At 40.7% G+C, this 23,483-nt stretch overlaps 1 protein-coding gene and 1 long non-coding RNA gene across 2 annotated transcripts in view; both read right to left on the bottom strand.

Moving 5' to 3' along the window:
- The window catches only part of afdna (afadin, adherens junction formation factor a), a 123,126-nt gene that overhangs the window by 76,777 nt on the left and 22,866 nt on the right, over positions 1-23,483 (bottom strand). The window contains 6 exon segments of the mRNA XM_085131801.1: positions 3,065-3,084; positions 3,087-3,221; positions 5,005-5,159; positions 5,361-5,518; positions 6,767-6,879; positions 7,007-7,202. Of these exon segments, the coding sequence (XP_084987927.1) occupies positions 3,065-3,084; positions 3,087-3,221; positions 5,005-5,159; positions 5,361-5,518; positions 6,767-6,879; positions 7,007-7,202 (777 nt within the window).
- Positions 13,104-23,483, bottom strand: part of LOC146501978 (uncharacterized) — a 32,926-nt gene continuing 22,546 nt past the window's right edge. Inside the window, exon 2 of the long non-coding RNA XR_014869158.1 lies at positions 13,104-23,184. This is a non-coding gene — a long non-coding RNA (uncharacterized LOC146501978). The remainder of the gene's footprint in view (positions 23,185-23,483) is intronic.

The raw sequence follows: 23,483 nt of genomic DNA, 5'->3' as shown, positions 1-23,483 counted from the left end.
GTTGTTTTCCCATGTCCACATGGTCCATAATCCCCATTAACTAGTTTTCCAAGACACAATATAAAGAAAAGACGTCAGCCACTAATCCCGTTTTTCCACATCACACAGTCTAAAAATGCGTGCTGACCTGCAGCTTGTACTGGTTCAGTTTGCAGCTCAGTGGAGAGCAGATGCATTAGCAGATGAATTAGCCCCTCAAGTCTGAGGCCCTGGTATTCAGTAAGAGATGGGTTGTTTTGAGGAAGCGCTACTGTCTCAAGTGGAGCATCTCAAGTACCTTAGGATGATGTTCACAAGTGGGGGAACAATGGAAAGTGCGAGAGCGACAAGTGGGCTTCTACAGCATTTGCAGTACTGCTAAGTTCTGGTGAGCATAGGGTTTAATTAACTGGCAGGGCTATGCTCTTACCATCGCCTGTGGCTATGGGTTGTACCAGAAGAAAAAGATCATAAATACAGGCTGTAAAACTTTGTTTCCACCGAATGCTGTCTGGATTCAGACTACACAATATCAGCTGATTGCAACATGGAACAAATGTGCAATGTGTTCTACAGTTCATCCTTCTACTCGTCAATCAGTGTCCAGGGATAGCCAAAGAGGCTTTGGCCTGTCCACAGAGAAAAACCACCAATAAAATTCCTGACCAAAAAAACCCAAACGAACTTTGTGAAAAAGACAGAAAAGACTAACTGTGGTAGTGGTTACAGGTTACACATGTCCTCGCCTCCAAAAAGTCCAATTTAAACCTACAAAAGCCTTGTAGGTTGATAATTGCACAAAGGTTAAAGGGGGAAGAAAAAAAAAAGAGTTTTCCTCAACTTCAGTGACCTTGACTAATAGGAGCTGATGGAGGAAATGTGAAAATCAATGAATAAGAAGATCACCAGGATCATACACGTCACCACTGTGTTTTTTTTTTCTGGAGATCCCTAGCCAGCATTTCCATCCTGATGATATCACTTAAATTTTAAAAGCCAATAGGGGAGCAACGAGCAGCTCATCATGTCTCCAACTCTATAATCTTCTAACCTGACACATTAACCATTACAACAAACAACAATATTGTGTAATCTCAGTCCAGCCTTACACACAGAATGACTGATGTAACATGGTTCAGGCTCCTTTAAGCCTCAAAGATGAGGTCATTTAACTACATCTGACAAGACAACGTCTCCAGAGAAGTCACAGGATGCAAAACAGAGCTTGAAAAGAAGGTGACTGGACTTCTTTAAGTTCTTTGAAGATGTTTCACCTCTAATCCAAAAGGTTTCTTGATTGTTTCACAGGATGAAAGATTAAAAACAAAACAAAACAAAACTTAATCCAGTCGCCTTCTTTTTCAGCGCCTTAGACTATCATGACCTGTACGACTGAGAACCTACACAGACACGACGCAACACCTAGTTTTCAACTCTCCAGAAGAGCTGGAGGCAGTGGTGGTTGTTAGTTTTTGATAGCTGTGCTTAGATTAATGCTCCCATGATGCAGATAAGGAAAAAAAAGGACGAGTGGGTGGATAGTGGTTACCAGTTTCTGGTATTTCTCATTGTTGCTGACCTCCTGAACCCTGCACTTTAGGGTGAACTCGCACTAGGCACAGTCAGTGACTGTCCCAAACTCCCACACTGGCCTGTGCTCGAACAACACTTAACGATGCAGACCCAAGGATGAGTCAGTCTGCCTCAGCCTCTAAACACATCACTCCATTTTGCACACTGTCCTGTCAAAAATGTGTTAATTACTTAAGGCAATTTTTACACAACCAGCTGTCACTGAGGAAGTACTGGAGATCTGTGCAGGGAGTTTAGCTGAACTGTGCTGGACACACCTTTTCAACAGGCCAGAGCTCGCAGCAGTAACACTAGTCAAAGGAAAAGCTCCAAACACACAACAGCTAACAAGTTAGCTCAGCTGAAAAGGGAAACTAGTGAGCTTGTTACTGGTTACGATGTGCTATCAATGTCAACTCTATATGAGATCACACAGCCTCTGTACAATGTAACCATATGAGGGCTGTGCAGTTTTGGTAAAGCAAAGCACGCTGATGAGTTACTTTTCTAAGTAGATGGCCCTGTAATGTAACAGATCACTTCACAATAGTAACAACACTGTAAAGTGAAAAGGTACCCTTAAAAGTAACCGCGTGTGTGTGTGTGTGTTCGTGTCTGGAGGATCTTCCAGTGTATTGGCAGTTGTTTTATACGACTGGCAAAAGCTGAGAGGACAGATAGGAGACAGGCTGTGAGCCAAGTTCACCGTCACAGTCTAACACGCACGCACGCACGCACGCACGCTGATATAATAGGGCATCTGCTGCTACTGTGGCACTCAGTCTGAAAGTAACTGAGCTGCATTCCTTAAGCTTTCCTTTTCAATCTGCCATTCCTGTGAAGTGGGCATGGATTTTTCTTTTCTAACTTTTATTAGTCATCTTCATTTAAACAGGGACCAAAAAAAATAGAAAATGTGTTTAAAATGTGCCTTAAAGGTGGGATATATAGCACGCTTCTCCTATTGGAAGCTGTTACAATGTTTACTGACAGCAGTGGTGACCCTTGTGGCACTGACTGTGAACTTAACTTTCCACAGCCTCTCAGGAGGATGATAAAGGTGTTTATTACTGAACTCGGAGCGTCAAGGTTGTATAGTGCAGAGAAGTAGGATTAACGGTGTAACAATTCTCAGACAACAACAGAAATGGCGATACAAATGTCCCATCTCACGATGAGTCCCATGTGGAGTTGTTAAAGTATGCTAGTCTGGCAAAACGGAAACATGATTTTGGAAACATTACACCTCTAACCATGAAGATCAAATATGAGCTGTGAACATCACGCAGTGTACTCAAAAATAAAATCACATATTAAACTGTGACAAAAGCTCAAACTCTGTTACTGTTAACGTGGGTTTGATGGAATTTGCTGCAGCTGGAGGAACTAAACCTAATTTAACTCTATTTTAGTTTTAGCGAGAACAAAGCAGATTTTATGTTGTTGATGGATGTGTTTACTGGGAGCGTGAGAAGGTGGCAAGATGGGTTTACAGATTTTTAAGCAAACTTACCCGAGCAATGCAGTACTCTTTGGGTTCTCCTTCTCTAGTCCATACTTCTCCAGAGCCTCCACCACAGCAAAGTCAGCTGTGTCTCTCGTGGAGAGGAGGATGGTTTTATACGGGATATTGGGCTTCAGACTGTCAGCGTATATCCTCAAAGTGCCTCCTGCAGAGACAGAGTGTGTTAGTTCTGAATGCAAAAGCACTAAATACTGTTTCACACCTAGTTCTAGTTTTATTTCAGTGAACTTAGGTGTATTTTTCACATTTAGTTTCATTTTTGACTGCATTTAATATAGCCAATGTAATGGTGCTAGCAGACTCCCACTTTACAAACTTCTGTCACCATCGGTTCTCGGTCTATCATTTCTTGCTTGACCTGGACGTTAAACTTTCTTGCGTACACTTTTAGATGAGTTTGGGGAAAAGCAATAAATGTAATGCTCATAACAACTTGTTATTGTTACCATTACCATTGTTAACGACTAATGGGGACGGTTCAACTGAAAATGATCACCTTTGTAAATGCCACAAAAGAAGGCTTCAGCAGAGCAAACAGGATTTTCATTACATAAAATAAGGGTGTTTTGTTTGTTTTTTTTAAATAGTGCTTTCTGCCGGGAGAACGTCACCGTCTAACCACCGGCCGCCCTGCCTCACCGGCTGCATGTGTATGCGGACAGTGGTTTGAGCCGTTTTTAGAGCCGGTTCACTCGTCCATCTGTCTGTCTGGCAGAGTGATTAGGTAATGCCTGAGTCACACGCTGAACCAGTCAGCATGTTTGTTTCATTCATTCGGCACGTCCGCGACGTATGTCTGTGTGCGTAAACATGTCAGCGTGAGACGCTCCAACGGCATATGGCACTTCTGGGAAGCAGCTGATGTGGGCGTGAGTGATTAGCAATGAGCAGTGAAAACAATTTACTAATAACAAAAAGTGGGCCGCTAATCCGCATGTTATATAAACACCACTCCAATAGATGTGCACACCTGCATTCATAGAATTTAAGTTGCTTTCTCATGCCCTTCCACTCCAGATAAGGAGCGGCAGTGAACTGCGACGTTCAGGTCACGCTGCAGATTATCTCCAGAGTTCACGTCAGGTTTCCTTTAAGCCATACAAGGACATTCAGACTTGTTTTGGAGCCAATCCGGGTCCCTCTCTGGCTGTGCCATTTCGGTTTGTGACATAAAAAGTCAGTATTCACAGCTGATTTTCATATTTAGGTCAATTTACTGTTTACTCCAACAAATACCATCATGAATTTTAACATTTAAGATTCTGGGGGTTTTGCAGTTACTCTGACACTGGATTGAATTTGGTGGCAACACACACCTGAACAGTCCAAACCAGAGGTGCTCATACTTGTTGATCATCAGTGAATTTGTCGATTTGATTAGCAGCACTTGGCTTCTACTTGCCCTCTTAAGTCCTATGGAGGCTGTGACTGTGGACTCTAGAGTCCTGTGCTCTTTTCCACATGTCTGTAACAATATATCAGATTAGCCTTTGATGTTGACGGTCTCATTATTTTAAAGTAATACCACCTGCAAACTGCCCACGTGAGCCAATGTGTTCTGACTTTAGTTTATTTCCAGTGAGAAAAAACTTAAATACACAAGGGATCATTAAACATACTGTCCTCTGAGCTCCGTCTCTTGTCTCATCATTAAAAAAGTGAAACAAACACTTTAACAGTGCTCAATTAGTCTACATTTTGGATCTAATGGCACTATATGCTTTTTAATTTTAACATAAATGAGGTGCAGGCTATCTAATTGGGAAGGAATGTGTTTGTTATACATTTATTGTTTTTTCCTCTACCCACCCCTGAACTAATACACCTACGAGACTAGGCACAGTTGGTAATCCGAGCTCATGTTGGGATTAGGAGAAAAGGGTCTGAATAAACTCGTAAACAAGATATTTGCAAATTCTAAGAAGTACCTGAGTCTGGCCTCCCATCGCTGCTCATAAACTCCTGCATGCGTTTCTCCAGTTTCTGCTGGCGTCTTCTCTTCATCACCACCTCTGGGTTGGAGATCGTCCTGGTAAAGCTGGTTTCTGGCATGTCTTTATAAACCTCTGCTGCCAGATTTTCTCTAAACCAAAGAATAAATGGGACAGAAAAAGAAATGCAAGAAAAAAAAAAAAAAAAAAGAGTCAGATGAAGGAACAGAAAGGTCAAAAGTTTAAATCACTATTCTGTCATTTTCTGGAGTGTTCTGTGCTTTTCCTCGCATTAAGAAAAAGAAAAAGAATCTCTGAGGACTGTCAGGATGTAAGATGAATGAGTGTGTTACCCGTCCTCGCGACTCAGTGTCTGATCGTCTCCATCAGGGATTCGGGCGAATTCCTTCTCCCTCTTCTTTTCCTTTTTCTTCTCCTTCTTGGACAGAGTCCTCTTGAAGTTCTGTATCACGCCGTCCTTCTCCTTCTCAGGCCCGTTACTCTGACTCTTCTAGAAAAACAAGAGAGTGAGAAACTGCTATAGATGCACTCATTTGTGGGTGAATAAGTGGCCCATGAGCAAAGTGAGCAAGGAAAAGAAGAAAATCTTCGGCATCTTTGTGACATTCGAGTACGCCAAAATGTCCAAATTTGACTGAGGGCCCAAAAGGACTTTTAAAACCCACTAAAACCTGAGCAAAACACCTCTTGCAAGGTCAAATAGGCACACTGCAGTGCTCCCCACAGGCTGTTAAATTAAGACTGGTAGTTGCTGTCTTGCTCTGCATCGTCAGTGAGCAGGAAGACGTAAACTACACCTCCACCTGCTCCAGGTTCTGATCAGAGCGGTCCTGTAACTCCCTACAGTGAAATACTCACCACCTCTTATCACAAATAGTACTGATTAGTGTACGTGTAAACAATAATACATTCCACTTTTAAATCACAAAAACGTTTGGGAGGCTGGATGAGGTTGTTGGTAGAGCGAATTTTTATGCACATTGAGTCGCCGAAAATTGAGTTGTACACTTCACAGATTTTTACGCTTCATCGTTTTCTATTTTTTTTTATTACATTACAAATTAAAAATGCATCATTTATTATGATTAAAATTGGTTAGGGTTAGTGGGATAAAGATATAAAAACTATAGAAAAGATCAGTTTGAAGAGACAACCTGAAGGAACAGCTGAAAGATATTAAGGACCATAAGTGTAACCTGGCAGGAAGCCAGCTGGTACAAAACATGAGAGCAAATGAAAAATACCAAAAAAATTAAAAACTTGAAAAAGATTAAGGAGGGTTGTTAAATATACCCGAGCAGCTCACTGAAGTAAAGTCTATGTGTAGGAAACACTATGTTCCATTTAAAGGCAGTATCACATATAGAAGTAGCTTCCCTATTGGAAAATGAAGCTGAGTACAAGTCCTTAGCCAGTGAGCATACGTTTCAGCTTTTAAAGCCAAATCAGACACTCACTCGTCACATCTGGTCACAAAATACCTGAATGGCTTCCTTGAAAGCCCTTCATTAACCAAGCGGCATCCATCTTTTATATACAGTCTGATTATATTCTAGTGGCAGCTGGTGCCTTTCCAATGCGCATTTGTATCTTTGTGATCTTGAAGAGCTGAACAAAGTGATTTAAAATGATTCGTTTTTCCTTGACAGGCTACGGATGAATGGAAGAATAATTCATCTCGCTAGTAAGCCTAATGATTAACAGTGAACACTTGGACCGAACAGTCAGAGCAGCTGACCTTGGGCAGGATGTCGTTCTCATTCTTCAGGACAAATCGTCCTTCTCTGTCGTCTTTGTTCCAGTTCAGCTGCACAACAAGAGGCTTCTCGTCCAGGTCCAGCTGACGCTCTTCTAACACAGACACAGAAAGACCAGTTTACCTGAGAGCCATCCATTTCCTACTCTACATTTTTACGATTAATTTGATTCTGTAAAGTCTGTCGCGCTTTTCCTTGCATCAGAAATCTGTGGGACTCACCGCCACTGACATGGACCTCGTACAAGGAGTATTTTGGTGAGGACAGCATCCTCATGTCTGGTCTGAACTTCTCTGCTAACGTTTCAATGACGTCCTGCGTTGTCGCTGTGCTGGAGACTCTGATGCACTTGGTAGCAAAGTTACCGGCGACCCGGTCCTGAAAGTAGAACCTCATCACGCCATGGAACTCCAAGTCCTTTTAGAAAAAACACAGGAAGAGAGTCACCAATTCTGTTTATACAAGACGCAAATTACAAAAATACACCAAACATTTACATTCAACACAATTGCGTTTACATGCAGAGCATAAACAAATACTTGGATATTAACATTGAAGACTGAAAAAAATAGGGCATAAACAGTAGCTCAGACTTATTATTAATGCAGGATGGTGCTCTTAAGGTGGCTGTTCAGCAGCCTCGACTGTAGCGGGAGAGCAAAAAAGCAAGGCTGGCTGAGATCCAGAGAGCCGAGTGTGTCAGCAGGTTGTGCGACGACAGGAAAAGAAGGGTGATCAGTTATTCACAGATATGGACTGCCAGCCCACATGCATCAAGTTTTGAGCACAACAACTTACTTCAGTGACATCGGTTCTTAAATAGACAAGATGAATGTTTGCCGTCCAAATATCACATTAAATACTGAAGACATCACAACCATGAGGCATGTCATTTCGGATAAACTTTCAAGTATACGTGTGAAGTATATTTGAGGTCATAAGTGAGCGTAATAGGTCCCTTTAAAGCAGTTCAACACCGATTAGTTCCAGTTTACTTTGAATTAAATCTTAAATCTGTACTTAAAGTCATTTGTATATAATTGGTATCAAATGTTATTTCCAGGAACCTTCCTGATCTGCACATTGATTTAATGTGTTCCAACTTACTTATCTACTTTATCTCAGCAGACTGTGCAGGTCTAAGGAAACCTCTCCAGAACACACACAGCCTGTTACACAGCTACCCAGGGCTATTTTCTCTACATGTGTACAAATTCACTGCCTACATGTAGACATTTCCTTCATCTGCTACAGAGTGTACTACAGAACAGGAATGTGTAAAACCTGATGTATGTACGCAACGCTGTGCTGACGCAGCAACTGTAGCTCGCAGCCTGTGCACACACATGCATATGTTATGGCTCAGCAGTAAATCTGCCTCATATTTCATCATAACCGCCACCAGAGAAAGATCTAAGGTATTCAGGAGCTTGCCAACATTGCATAGCTAGTAGCCGCTATTACTCTGAAAAAGTAGGTGATTGTATCTTACTCTAGGGGACAAAAACAAATTGAAAGCGAGAGACAAACTTGTGGAAAGATATTCAAGTAAGATGAAGGCAGCTATGAACACATCAACCCATATATAGTTTCTCACAGACGCTGATTGGTTTCTGGCATCATGGGGGGGGGATGCATGCCTTCTTAAGTGCAGCATTAAATGTTGCCACTTTAAGGTGAATGCCAGGACAAGTGGATGAACCTGTGGAACAAAATGCAGATACTACTCGAGCACCATGGTCCAAGTAACATTTCATGAATAGTGATGTCATTTTCAGAGAACCCATTGGTCAGGAGGTGACAGTTATATATATTCTCAGTGGACAGAGTAAGCACTGAGAGAGTGTGTCTTTAAGGTTTACTTCATATGAAATTGTTACATTTTATTATGGCAGGAAAGATGTTGCGTCTTCACTGTGGATCTCCTAGACCGCAGATATCTTTTCTGTCAGCATGCCAACAAAACAACTCACATGCCAGCTTCTAATAGGGGATGCAAACAAACAAATTCAACCATATAATCTGAGGCTGAGGAGTGTGTGCAGAAAGACTTACAACAAAAGATTCAACTACACTGATTCTGCACAGTTTGTGGACTTTGTTCCATATAGAAAAAACAGGAAAATAGAAAAGAGGCAGACAGAAGTGAAAACGTTCCCCACCTCTTTCTAACTCGCCGCCTCCCCTTCCCCGTTGAGTGGAAACACTGAGAACAGTTTCGATAGGCAAGGGTGGAGTCGGGAATGTGCACGCGTTGTGATTTACTGCTGGAATGTGGGTCATCGAGGGCTGCCGTTGTCAAGCTTGCGTAACTGTTGGTTACAGTTACCGTGGAGACACTGAGGTTCAAACAAGGCCCAGCTTAGAGCGAGCGGTGGATAATTAACACACTGGTCAGTACAATGGCAGACACCTTCTGGGGCCACTGGGAACTGTTAAGGGCAGCCACGTGTAGTTCAAGTTCAATGCACCTCCAGATGATGGTGCATTCCTGCAAAGTCTCATCTCAGCCATCTACACCCCTAAATAATCCAGCCCTAAACTCCTGAAAGTCATAATCTTAAAGTTGTGGACCAGTACTGACATTGCGTCCACTCATTTCCACAAGTTTCCAAGGGGGAGGGGATTTAATTACTAACCAATTACAAGAGACTAAAGCAGCAGCATCTAACATCAGCTCAATTTGCCTTCATGTTGTCCTTCGCTCCAACATCTTGAATACTTGCAATAAGGACTGCTCGCAAGCCCGATCCGGTAGCGCCATGGCTGTGAACTTGGGCTAACAGTGCTCGCAAAACGGCACAACTGCAGACAGTTTACAATTAAGTTTATGCACCTTTCTCCCCCCAACCATCAATGCTTTGATCTACAAACTGCACACAACTACACATTTAAATAATTTGTAAATCACGCTCAGCTTTCAGAATCCCTTTACTTTAATAGTTTAAAAACCAACAGCGTACACAGTAAAACAACTAGTAAGGTTAAAAGCTCCATCTCCAGTGTGAGTGCTGGGTGATAATCTGTATATAGTCAACACGGATATACCTCCATGCCAACACACTTGTTCTGCAGGAAAGCTAAAACTGGACTAAAGTGAAAACAGTTCAGCATGTTCTTCCATTTTTTTCAATGCCATCCTGTCTCGTGCCACAAAAAGGCACGCAGTGGCTGTGTGAATATCAGTTCCCAGCTTCATAGAGCTGACATGAGTGCAGCGTTAATCCGGTGTGTAAGCAAGTCTTCTTTAAGATCAACTCTAAACTTAATTTTGTGACCTATTTCAAGCACTTACTTTGCTAAAATAATAAAATGTGCATTTATTTTTTATCTTTTCAGCTACTACAACCTGGCAACCCTGACTTTGAGGCTGAGGAATGTTTCAAATAATGATCTAGTGATTTTATGGAGGAAAAATTATCTTTGATATTATTTTTGGACAGAAAAGGAAAGGGCAGGCAAAGGAGAAAATACTTAGACACTGGACTACTGTTACTTTATTGTCCTCTACAGCTGACAATTGTCTTGGATCAAACCAGATTACATGAAATATTAGAATAAAAAAATAAAATTTAGGCAAAGAAATTCAAACATATCAAATAAAAGAGCAGAACAGGAACAAATGGCTCCGTTTATGCTTCTGCAGCTTTCACTCCAATAATCCCCAACAGCTTTTTCTGTTTTCTTACAGAAGTGAGTGTACACAGAGTGAGTGTAATGCAGGCCAATACCATAGATAGCTGTTACGTTTTCAATTTATTAAGCACCTTCATTCTCACGCAAATAGCAGATGAGCTATGTCAGACTTTAGTTGATTTTTGGTAGTGTCCTTGTCATTACTGATAGCATTCAGGTTGCACAGGTAGTCTGGCTCCTCCAGGGTGGCATGAGAAAGTTTGTGTCCAACAAAGACTCAAGAATAACTGTCGTTATTTGAGAGCTGGACAGGGTCATTGATAGGCATCAACACCGCACCAGGACTATATCTACTTTTTCCCTCCTTTATTACCATCTTGCTACAAAACCCAAACAAACCCTTTGTTTGCATATGTGCAATATTCCTAATATGTTGTGAAAAAACACTGACACATATTTAGAATATGTAAGGAGGCTCATTAAGTATCTGTGGCAGTAAATCCTCCTCCTCCCCTTGTGTTATCATTGGATAAAATCACAATGCTGTGATTAGAAGTGAAAACTGAAAGTAATTTAGTCACGGCAAGCTGTAGTATTTCTCTACTAAACAATCTCTCTCATGCTCAGGTCTTATTCTAAAACTGTGTGAGAGCGTGCAACTAACAGCGACAGTGGAGGGAAACCATACTGCGTGAGAGATAACCTGGATTTTCAAATCCAACTGACTAACAGCTCAGGGTCAAAGTTCTCTAAGGGAAGAGTTCAAAGGTCACGTCTTTGTTTGCATGTGTAAGTGAGTTTACTTCACACTGTGTTTTTTTTTTCTTTTTTTAAGAGCTCCTACCTGGTGCTTGTCTCATGTGTGGGAACAGTGGATTAAACTTTAAGCCAAATGTAGTGTCATTACCGTACAAGACAAAAAATAAATAAATAATACAGCAAATACTTCACCCTTTTAAAAGAAACAACCTTTTCACAGGGTATTAGCCAAGTAATTTTGTACCTTTGAATATCAGTGTGTAAGCGCTTTGAATAAAACCAAAAATATGTTCATAACCCTAAAGTAATATTCAGAAACTGTCACATTAGAACTACAGACCTAAAGCAAAAAGCTGATGTCTGGTAAGTACTTCTTTTGGCTGCTCCCTGATTTAACTCCACTCACCCTCTCTCTTGCACCCTCTTCGGACACACCAACCCTCAGCATGCCTGCTCAGTAAATCCATAAATCTTCTCTTTGGCTTTGCTCTTTTTTTAAATGCTTCATTCCTAATTCTGCTTGGATAAGTACAAGTTAACCCCCTGCAGTGACGGTATTCAAAGAGGGACAACAGGACAATCTGGACTATTAGGAAGACGGTCCAGACCTACCATATTGGTCTGTTGGCAAATAAGGTGACAGGAAGGAATTTAAAACTTTATTAAAACATTTCATTATTTTAATGGCACAACAGTAGGAAATAAAATCAAATTTAAAAAAAAAAAAAAACATCCTGTAAATCTTCCTGCTTGCAAAAGATTTTTGATGAGCACACGTTTGTCCAGTGCTGCCTGAGGTCAAACAGTAAACTGGAAGCATGTTGTACATGATGTTACAGCCTCTCTAATAGTCATCATTAACTCAGTGTGCACCCTCAGCATAAGTTATGAAACAGTACTTCCACTTTCTGTATACAAGGGTCACTGGTACACAATCCAAGAAAAGAAAACAAGTCAGTGTCAGAAACAAGTCAGTGTCTCAGAAACTCTCCTGAGATCATTAACATGAAGGTTGCTTAAAAAAAAAAAAAAAATAAAAACAGCAAAAAGATAATTTGTCTAAAAATCATCTGTACTGATGTGGAATGCAGTGGAACCTCTTGGCTCCGGAGGGGCAGGTGATGTTGTCCATAACATCATAAACCATTTATCATTTTTACAGCATGATAAGAAACAACAGAAATTAATGCAAAATGAAAATAAAAATTAAAAGGACTATTTTCCCCCACCAATTATTTTCATAAACTTTGGAAGAAAATCTTTTTTGTAATTACATTTATTTATCGCCCAGTCCTGACTGAATACATGCATCCCTAACTATCAGCATGCTAATATAGTTACTCTTAATTATTAACCCACGTTCACATTACACATATGAAAACCAATAATTTATATAATTTGTGTGCACGGTTTCAGGCTGCTAGTATAACACAACATGGAGCAACTATGAGTTAGCCAATCGAAAACTTTGCCTTTCTCCACCTAATGGTAATGGACTTTCATCAAACGTTTCAACACACTGCTCGTGTTTTCATCAGGTTTTTTGCTTGTAAAAGCAGTGTCAGCATCAACTCTAGTAAAGTGCAACCACACTTTTTAGCACTCAATTCTCTCCACCTTCCTCACAAAGACCGGGGTGAGGCAAAGTTGCCCCGCCCTTTACAAAAAGTAAATAGGGAACCATGCATCATAGATTCAAGTCTTAAACAGTAACAGAGGTGGTCAGATCAAATGCGAGAGATAACTTATGTACCAGGACCCATTTAACACCAGGTTTAGGTACCCATTCCTACTGACATCATCATGTCTCACTTTCTTATCATCCTTTCACATCTCTTTCTCACTATTCTCCCAAGTAAAAGCAGCACGGCCTCCGGAGCCTTCTTAAATCTGCCCTAAATAAATGCAGCTACAGTGTGTGTGTGTGTGTGTGTGTGTGTGTGTGTGTGTGTGTGTGTGTGTGTGTGTGTGTGTGTGTGTGTGTGTGTGTGTGTGTGAGTGAGTGAGAGAGAGATAAACTTGTGGGGGAGTGGTGGGTAGGAGGTTATCAAGTGCTAAGGAAACTAACCAGACCTCCACGTAAACCACTCCTGGGCTCTGATGTGTCTCTGCTGTGCTGAGACTGAGCAGAGCTGCTGTCTATAAATAACAGAGATACCACACAGTACCCGGGATAAGATGGACACCATTCACAACCGTGCAGGTAAGCGATTCCATACTCCTGGTTCCCATCTTTCAATTCTCTGATGAATCCATTGGCTGCAGGCAAACACCGAGATCTAAATGAGATCTCAAACTCGTTATCCCCAGCAATTTACAGGAAGAACTTTATATAAATGCTGTTGCTAAAAATACAAATCATCCATGGCTCATTGGTTTAAATGCTTGGGTTGTCTTGAAACTAACATTATTCCAAAATATCATTTAGAAAAGGTGTGATGCCACAGTGCTGACATAACAAAAAAGATAAAGCACTCCAAAAAAAATATCCACAGTTGAGATCTAGAGGAGAAACCAAAAAATTATTAAGCCAAAACCCAAGTTTAAGGCCAACATGCACAGCTCAAACCTGTACACGAGTTGCTCAGCATCAATTTAGATGTCAGAGGAGGCCATTAAGAAACTTTTGAAAAGTTTATTTCCAAGCACCACCTTTTTTCCAAACTTTTCCTTAAAGGTATAAAACTGTTAATGGGAAAAGTAGGTTAAGTATGGCAAGTCAACACCGCAGTAAGTCAACTACGAAACTGGTGTCCTGCTGAGCCTAATACACTGCTGGAAACCCTTTGTAGACTCAAAATAACTACCTGGAGTTGTTATGAACATGACTGCCGGGAATGAAACTTGTTTCTAAAAGGACTTTAATAATATATGTTGTCATGTATGATTTTGATGTCTAGATAATGTTCTGTGTGTAGAAGTTTTAATTAAAATGCTCTTGTTGCACGTCTGTGGCGTGGAAACCAATCCAGAGAGACGTGCAACAAAGAACCCCAGCTGGCATCCAATCTCTGTTATAGAGCGTGCATCTTTGACACTAGGACACCTCAGAAAACACTTTTGACACCAAATGTAACCCAAGGACACCAGCATTTTATATTTGTTACCCTTTTTATCTGAATGGAAAACATGCAGGTGTGCACTTGAACACACCTGCCATATAAGCATCTTGCAGACAGTAAAAGCAGGGCACCATTTCCTGAGTTTGGCTTTATTATACATCTGCTGCACCAGTAAGCAGTCATTTCAGCTGGCTCTATGTCTGATCTCAATTTGGGGAAGCTCATGCTCACAGGGATGGGATTCAACTGCAATATGAAAACAATTACAGCCAATAAAATGTTTCCCATTACTTGGTCATGGTCAATTTAAGGTCTCAGATAAATTCTAAGGAGTCTAAGGATAAGATCTCGCCCTCTATTGTCTTTCTGAATTTGGCATTGAGGAACTTTTTGGGATAAAACTGCACACTTATCACTAGATTTGCAGCCTAAAAAAACAAAAAACCTCATTCTAGGCAGCATGTGTCCCTGGTTTGGACGGCTTACAGCTAAGCTGCTATGTTGCTGGACTTCAAAACCACAGCTCTGATCCCCACCCTAAAATACAAATAAACAAAACAAAAGTGCTTAACACTGTGATTTCACCCTCTCTCATACTGCAGTCATGTTTATAATTAAATACCAATACTAGCAAACCAGAAAAAGGTGAAACCCCTAGTTTCCATGGAGACACTGAAACTTAAATTTGGATTTTTTTTAGTTTCTGGCACTGAAACGATGAATTTGAAGTAGGGAGGAGAGGAGCTTTCTGGGTGATGGCTGTTTGAAAATGAGAACAGATTCCAGCTGCTGTGCGTCATACACACACACGAACATGAGCCTAATAAAATGAACTGAATTCCTGAGTCAATATTGTTGCAGCCCCACCTGCAGAAACATGGGGGGATTCCTCCCTAAGCCCGTGTCTAAGGTCAGCTGGACCGAGGTTTTTAAGGCAGACGTGGGGAGGGGAAAGTCATCCGAGCGGGGGCATTTCAAAGACTTCACAGCATACCAAAGAAGAATAAAAGACATGAGGAGAGGGAGAGAGGTGAAGACGAGAAACCCTGAAGCAGGAGAATTACTTTCCCATTCCTTTAAATAGCCATGGGATGTGAGGTTTACACCGCATTATCCTTGATATCAAATATCTCACTGATACTTGCGGTTGCAGATGTAATATCAGAAATCCCATCCTCTCCTACTTTTCTTCCCCCACTTGAATACAAGTTAAGGGCACACCCTCAAGCAAGCTCTCGATAAGTGTAAGAATAAAGCTCAGTGATAAATCTTTAAGACCTGTTTTGATGGTGCACTTAAATTTAAGAACATTTTAACAACTTGTTTTCAGGGATAAACGCGACATGCTGCGTATATGGGCCGTTTTGTAGGTCCATCAAAGGAGGAGAACAAGATGTCCAAAAAGCAAAGCCGTGGGTCACATGAAGAGATAAATCCTCATTTAACTGCTGAGCTGAAGGGCAGAGCAAAGATTAAGCAAAAGTGCCAGAAACGCACCACTTGTTATTCCAAATGTGTGGAGAGAAACTGAGTAACTCAGAATAACTACGCTGTAAATATGAGTGTTTCCACACACTTGCATCTCACTTAGGTGGGCTGCCTGGGTATATTTTGCAATTTGTATTTATTGTATATATTAAGATTTCTTAGCATCAGTGCTAGTATTAGTTTTCTCTATTAAAATGCAGGGAAATATTTGTCAGGGGCAGTTATTACAATATAAACAGCTAATCAGTAGCCACGTAAACGTTTAAGTCTCCCTAAGCTTAATGTGCAAGGATTAGAACTGAAGACATTTCCAAAATGTTTTTATTTTAGTTAGCTTTGTATTCTTCTTTGCTACTATAACTAGTTTTATTTCAAGCGATCTATAACAAGCCAGCCATTCCTGTGTCCCATTACTTCACATCCTTGAAAACAATCAGCTGGTTCTCCAGTGAGTCTCTCCTCCCAGTCAGTTGGACTCCAGCTCCCCAGTCACAAGCTGCAGCAATCAACATTTATTCTTGTGCTTTGGAAATCCAATGCAAGCTCGACAGCTACTCTGACAAGAGCCTGTGTTAGGCAGGTTGGAAATCTATTGGAAACATTCACTGTACAGTGATTCTGGAATAACTTTTCTACAAAACAAAAACATTCATTTTTGTCAAACATCAAATATAACTGGGTAGTTTAGAAGTGTGTTGGGAGGTAGCATTTAAGAAATTTGGAATAAAGTATAAAGAGACATAAACCACATGCTGACTCAGTTATGTAGACATCACAAGTCTCAAGAAACACTCTACCAATGTCTGCACAAATGCCTTCCTCCAATCCAAAAGCAGCAGTGAAATGGCTTATTTCAAGGCAGGAATTCGGCACGTAGAGCACCACCATTTGATTATGTAATGCAGAACTGTTGTTGATTTACTGCTGACCTCTAACTTTAGAGAGAAACACACACATAAGGACCCCTGTTGGGATTAAACTTTCTGACCAATCAGGTGATGGACGCTTAAAAAAAGTTCCATTTTCAAAATACTAATAAATCAAAGCTGAAAGCATTAACTTGGAATGACTGTACTGTTGTAGAATTTCCTGCAGAGCAAAAACAAACTGAACCACCAGGAAAAACAAAGCCGTGCAGCTGAGGTTTGTTGTCCTGAATGAATGACTAAAAGCACACATTTCCTCTGTGGCTGCGAAGAAAGGCCTCTTTGTTTCAGGTGAGTTTCTGCTTCGGTATCAGGCTGCACAGCCTCCATCCCCCATCCATCCTGCCCAACCAGTCATTCTGACTGAGTAAAGCATTGTGGGAAGGTATGGCATAAATTTTCTGGACTCGTGCAGTGATGTCTGGCCACAAATCAGACCTGCTCAGCGCCTCAACGCCTCCATCAGCAGCCCAAAAAAAAAAACCTGACAAGATAATCATGATAAAAATGTTTTTTTCCTTTGCTTTTGCAACTTTTACTGCAAAGTTCTAATTTGACTTTGCTGTAAATGTAAGAGGTGTGCTTGGTTTGCTATGTACAGGGCTTTTGCTCTTCCCTAAATGACAAATGACTAAACCTCAAATGACAGAAAGAGTTTGGTCAACAAAGATATCTAGAGCAAGGTCTACATAGCTGAACCCTTCAAAGTGTCATTGTTACTGGTGTCCTTGTGAAGTGGGCTTTATGGCTAAAAACGTTTGCTAATCAGGATCTAGCTCTCTACCAATAGCTCTTTGCTTTGCTTATTTAATCACTGAAGTTATCATTGGAATGAAGGAAATTCCCTGCAAAAATGTTTGGTTCCTTTAAACTGTCAAGCAGTCCTCACATGATGAGGCTCACATGGCAACTACTGTAGCAAACAGCTATGTTTCACACATTTTAACATCTAAATTAAGGGCTGTTCATGGTGACTGGTTTACTATTCATTCAAAAGAAAGAAAAAAATAGTATGGGGATTAAAAAAAATGTTGCTGAACTCTGTGACACCTTGCACAACATGCCAAACAAACTGGTTATATCATTAGATCACTGAGCTTGGCTAACTTAGGAGCAGAACCTTGCCTTCTATGCACGTTAAATTACACACGCCTTAGCAGACTGATAGTTTGGACTGTCTATCTGCCTACCTACCTGTATTATACTGCTAAAGTGACGCCAATCCACTAGCATACGTCTGGCATTCATCACCTGCTCAGACACCCTCAAACAGTCCTGTGACAGTCTGCCTGCTACCCGTTCAGATGCAGCACTTATTTAAAATTTCTCTCAGAGGCTTTGTTTGTTTTGCTTGGCATTGTGTTATTATCCAATGTCTTCCAACAGCTGACACACTTGGCACTTAAACTGCAACAACAATATATGGTTGTCACCAAAATCTCACAGCGTACCTGGATTTGCCTCGACACACCATTTGTGAACCAACGTGAACTATGGAAACTGAGTCTATATTTTAGGAATGGGCACTAGTCTATATTCCATATAAGACGTGTGGCCTGCTAGGATTACCTGCCATAGTTTGAACTGGACTTTTTCTTTCTTTTTAAGTTCCAACACAAGCCTTTCTGATGGTTCCTGTCGGCTTTAGTTTTTGTGCAGCAACATCTACTCTCACCAGCAGGAGAAAGAAAAAGCTGGCATCAGTTGTACCGTTCATCAGACAGAAGCCGTAAAAACGTGCATAACCTTAAGATGCACAACTTTAAGATCATCCTCCAACTGATGTGACATATGTATTCAAACATGATCTTAGTGTGATTTAATGCAAGATTAAAATCATCTTAATACACCAGAAATTAGTAAATACAAAAATGACTTGTGTTAAAACAAATTAAAAGCAACAGCGTGACGAGTGCAGTGCAATTATGTTGGTGTGCAGTTGGAAAAACTGCTGAGGCAAAGTGCAAAAAGCATGAACAAAGCTTAATTTGCTATAAAAGACTTTTCACAATAGACTGGGGGGGGGGGGGGGGGGGGGAGAGATCGAAAAAATGAGCCATTTTCGTCATAAAGAAGGTGAAAATTGGGCATAAATGCTTTCTGCTAATATGACCCTACATAAAATCAAAGTGGATTCTTTCTGCATTTGTAAACAGAACCCATTGTTAAGAGAATTTATTGCATTTTGATATTCCTTTGGCACTAAATTACTCAAACCTCAACACAATGAAAGCTGGCCTGCATGTGTCCTATAAAAACAGCAACATGGGTTTTTGTCCTATCACTCTAAACTCTGGTGGAAACATTTAAAGCAAGACTCAGAAACTAACTGGATAATGAGAGGAAGCATTCACTTCTGCTCCATTTACTGATATTTTTGCTCTCATTCACAGTAACTACAAAGGAGGAGAGAGAAAGAGGAGAGAAGGTAGAACAGAGACTCCAGAAACAGCCAGAAAGGTCACACATGCTCTTCGCTGTGTTTGTGTGCTCACTGTGTATGTATAAGAAAGATCAATAAGAGTCTGCAGCAGTTTACAGGGGGGCTGGTTAAACACTGTACCTTGTGATCAGGGCTATGAAGTTACACGCAAACACACATACATGTGCACACACAAATGTGAATGTGTGACCTTAACAGGAATTTCTGAAGGTCCCAGCGTGCAGAGAATAGAGAAGCACTCTTAAGAATCCAGCGTTCAAACACACAGAGCATACGACACGCTGACAAACACACTCGGGATGAGGCGCTGAATTATGCAGGTCCGCCCACATCTCGCTCTCACAGCCTTGGAGTGACTTTGGTGCAGAGCAGGAGCGAGAAAGTGGTGACAAACTATCAGAGTGACCAACAGACCAAAACAGTGACTGTGCAGATCGAGCTGAATGGTAAAAAACCTGATAAACCAACAGAGACTGTCTGAGAATCCCACGAACTATATTTCAGCCAATCCAGGATGTATTCGTCCAGCCAAAATTACACCCAAAGTGCCCACATCTTTTAGCACATTCAGTTATTTTTGTCCATTTTCCACGTATCTAAAATCATGGAAAGATTAGGGGAAATTAGGCCAAACAAGAAAAACTTTGCACATTTCACACACACAAAGCATGAGCTGCCACAGTGCACAGCCTCAACTTTACAGATAGACTTTACAGAAAGCAAGAAAATTAGAATTAGTTTTAACAGTATTGGTAGAGACCCAGTCTGATCCAAGTAACCTGAGGGGGTTGAGAGCTTTAATGGTGTATGATCATGTCAAGAGAGGTCAGAAACCATGGTGTGGAGGTATGTGCTGGAACTTAATGTCGGCCTGGGTCCTTTAGGTGCAAACTAGATGTGTTCCTGGTGACCAATTATTACAGTCAATTAAATAGGAGGGGGGAAAATTGTGAGAAATTTTGACAGTTTTTCCAGTCTAATAGAAACGGTTAAACTTTACCCATTTATTTAGGAGTCAGGGAAACTGATAACCATATTCTTCAGATGATGCTGAATGTGTTTTGCAACATCTATAACCTATCACACTCTCTCACACAAACACATACACACACTACATCTGTAATGTCAGTAGTGCTAACACAGCAGCCCTTTTTCCTCCTTGCAGGCCTGTGCAGAATGTGGTTACACACTGATCCAGCTGAGTGAGTGGTTGCCAATTTACTCTGAGACAACCAATCATTTTCTACACCATAATAGTGTATAGGAGTACTGGTAGGCAAGGCTTTCATATTTCTTTCTACCTTGCTTGTTTACGACTACAGCTGCAGTCCCGACTAGTGGGAGGTGGCTGCTTAGCACCTTAGACCGTGCATGGGTAAAAAGTCAGCACTGCTATTTCACTCGATCTCAACTGACTGCAACCCCATTCAACACATTTCTTTAATTTGATTCTTTTGTGTCCTCAGTTTTTCAAACAAAAAGTTTGCATTCAGTGTTGCTCAATTTATAAAAGTGAGTTCATCTATGCCAGTATGACGTCCTGAGGAAGTATTAGTGGCTTCCACAGGGGGCCTCAATACTTGCCTTAGGAGCAACAGTTAAGTGGAATTGTGCATTAATTAAGTGTAACTAATTAGTACAACTGAGTGTTTTTGGTGCTGACTGGCAAGATAACACTCAATTTACTAAAAAAGTTCATACTCCTTGAGTTACATTCCAATAAGGGAATGTAACTTTTGTAAATTATCTACTGTATATCCGGGCCCTCAAAAACAATTAAATGCAGTGTAATTTAACCCTCATAGCCCTGTTACACTGGGACCAGTAATATCTGGTTTAAGATTTTTAATAACCACAGAGGTCGTCCTAATTACTTAATACTGGTGGAATCTCCCAAGCCAATTATCTCCATAGTGAAAAAAAATTAAACAAAAATTAACTTGAGGTCATTTAAGTATTAATGGTTTTCATGTGAATCTGCAATTTAGCAAAAAATGGGACATACTACATACAAGGATTTGTGCTATTGCTTTCCCTGTGGCTTGTTTTTAGGATTTATAATGGCTTGATAGAAAATTTGACAGCATACCGTGTTCAAATTCCAGACATTCATTTAGAAAGTCAGCATGAAGACATATTTGGCGAGGAAGCAAACTTGCAGCCAGGCTGGAAAGCCTAAATGAAATACAGACTTTGTTATCGACAAAACAGTTTAAGGTCTAGCAGAGCTTTCAGCGGGCTGCTCGGTTGTCATGTCAGGTTGAAGATGTTTTCAGAACTTCAGCTCAAAACAGCAGGTTGTCAGACTTCAAAGTAAAAAAGAGAAAACTTTAAGGAGAAAGTCATCCATCAGGTGGAGACTGAAGACAGCTTAAACTCCTGGGAGAAGGCAGCAAATGGACTTGAGCTAGAGATGTATTCCAAGGTAAAGAGTAAGCTGTCAAGATTTGTTTTTAAGTAAAAGCTATTTTTATTTCTCAATTAATATGCTCTTAGTTTTCAACTGAGTAAATGTGACTTGGTTAGTGGTAATCACAGAATTGAAGAAATTCAAGGTGACAGTTGCTTAACTATCTCAAAGCCGTAAATGTGCACACACTTTTGAACTGTTGATTCATTTTCTGACGATCAGCTATTCGTAGAACGAACTGGAAGATTTTACTCATCCAAACTCATCCTTAAGGCTATTTTTTGGCACAGCAGGAGAACAGGTTAGAATACAAATCTGCTGCAGAGGTGATGAAAATCGATTTCTGTAACAGCCCAGTACATTGTGTTTACAATATTTTTGTAGATATTCTGATCAGGTTGCTTTTCAGTAACCTTTCTCTGAGTAGTGTCAATAGCATACCAGTTCCATATGAAACCAGTGAGAGCTGCCTCTGAAACAAACTTCCCTGAACAGTAGCCGGCTGCCGAAGGAACCCAACACCAACAAGCTACTGAACGCCTCCTGGGTAACCTCCTAGGCGGGGTGTCGTATTCCCGCAGACCTGGTAGGTAGGCTGTGCCTACTTCTCAGGTGTCATGTGGACAAACAAAAGAGGGTGACAAAATATGCTACTGAGTATTATTACGTTTATAAGGTCATCAGAAATACGGCTGCTTTTCAGTCCAAGTAGAAGTAATTCAGTAAATTCAAAGGAAGCTCCCTGCTAACAGCAGCTTAAATTTTAGTTCTGGAAAGCCTTTCAAAGAGCAAGTCTGGCAAAGTAAAAAGGTCACTTCTTTTCTTCCTCCTCATCATCCACTTGTGAGCTGCCCCCCATCCAGCAGCAACGCCCAGCGCTGAGAAATGAAGCCAACTTGGATGTCTCAAAAAACTGCAGTTCCTCTAATGGCCACTTGAAGCTGGGAAGTTCATCAGTCCCATAGAGTCGCATTAAAAAGGCCCCAATTATATCTATGTAATTAACTTGTTTACACCCAGATTTCTTTTCCCCCCTCTATAAACGATTACTTACATTATAAAACCTATTTTATGGCTTTTTCATTTTTGTTTTAATAATTTTCCCTAGTGGATTTTTTAGGGCTCAAAGTTGAGGTGCAACACCTTTCACTGGCAAGTCTACTGATACAGGCAGCTGTAACTGTCAGGGCTCAATATGACTACAGTGAATTTCTCTCTCATAGTGGGCCATTCTGAAGCAACTGTGGAAGTAAGCATGTGTATTCTGCGCACAGCATATGCGCAGAGTCTGTGTAACCTTATTTGACAAGATCTCTGCATTTTCTGATATTTATGAATATTAAATATCTATTATGCTTGAGTACATTAACCAGCCAAAACCTATTAGGGCTTTTCAAAAGGTTCTCTAGGCAGGAAAAATAAGAGAAAACACAGACTTTGTACCAGGGAGCCTGCAAGAGTTTAATATTTAATGCTAATCTAACTGAACTGGGAATTTGCTATGTTGCATATCAGCTGACAATTTGAAAGATGTCAATCAAATCCAAAAGCTCAAGCATCAGAGAAAACTTCAAATATCTTGTTTTGTTAGACCATAACTCCTAAAACCTGAAGATCTCAAGCTCAAAATGTCTGAAAATATTTTACAAGCCATTTTACAAGTTATCAGCAAATACTTATCATTCTATGTCAGGGGTGTCCAAACTCCGGCCCGCGGGCCAACTGCGGCCCGTGATCCATTTTTAATTGGCCCGCAAGTAATTTTATAAATAGAATCGAATATGGCCCGCACTTCAACTTTTGCTTGAGTGTATTGCACTTCTCAGTTTTAACACCAGGGGGAGCTACTGTTGATCGAGGCAGTTGCTCCACCAAAAAGGACAATCACAGAAGAAATTTAGCCCAAGTTAGTTACTAAACATGGCAGAACCAAAGAAGCGAAAGGTAGAAAGTGAATGCAGAAAATTTCAGACA

This window comes from Neolamprologus multifasciatus, chromosome 15, assembly GCF_963576455.1.
Source record: "Neolamprologus multifasciatus chromosome 15, fNeoMul1.2, whole genome shotgun sequence".
NCBI classification, from domain to species: domain Eukaryota; kingdom Metazoa; phylum Chordata; class Actinopteri; order Cichliformes; family Cichlidae; genus Neolamprologus; species Neolamprologus multifasciatus.
Note: the sequence above shows the minus strand (reverse complement) of the source record. Positions and strands in the feature narration are given on the sequence as shown.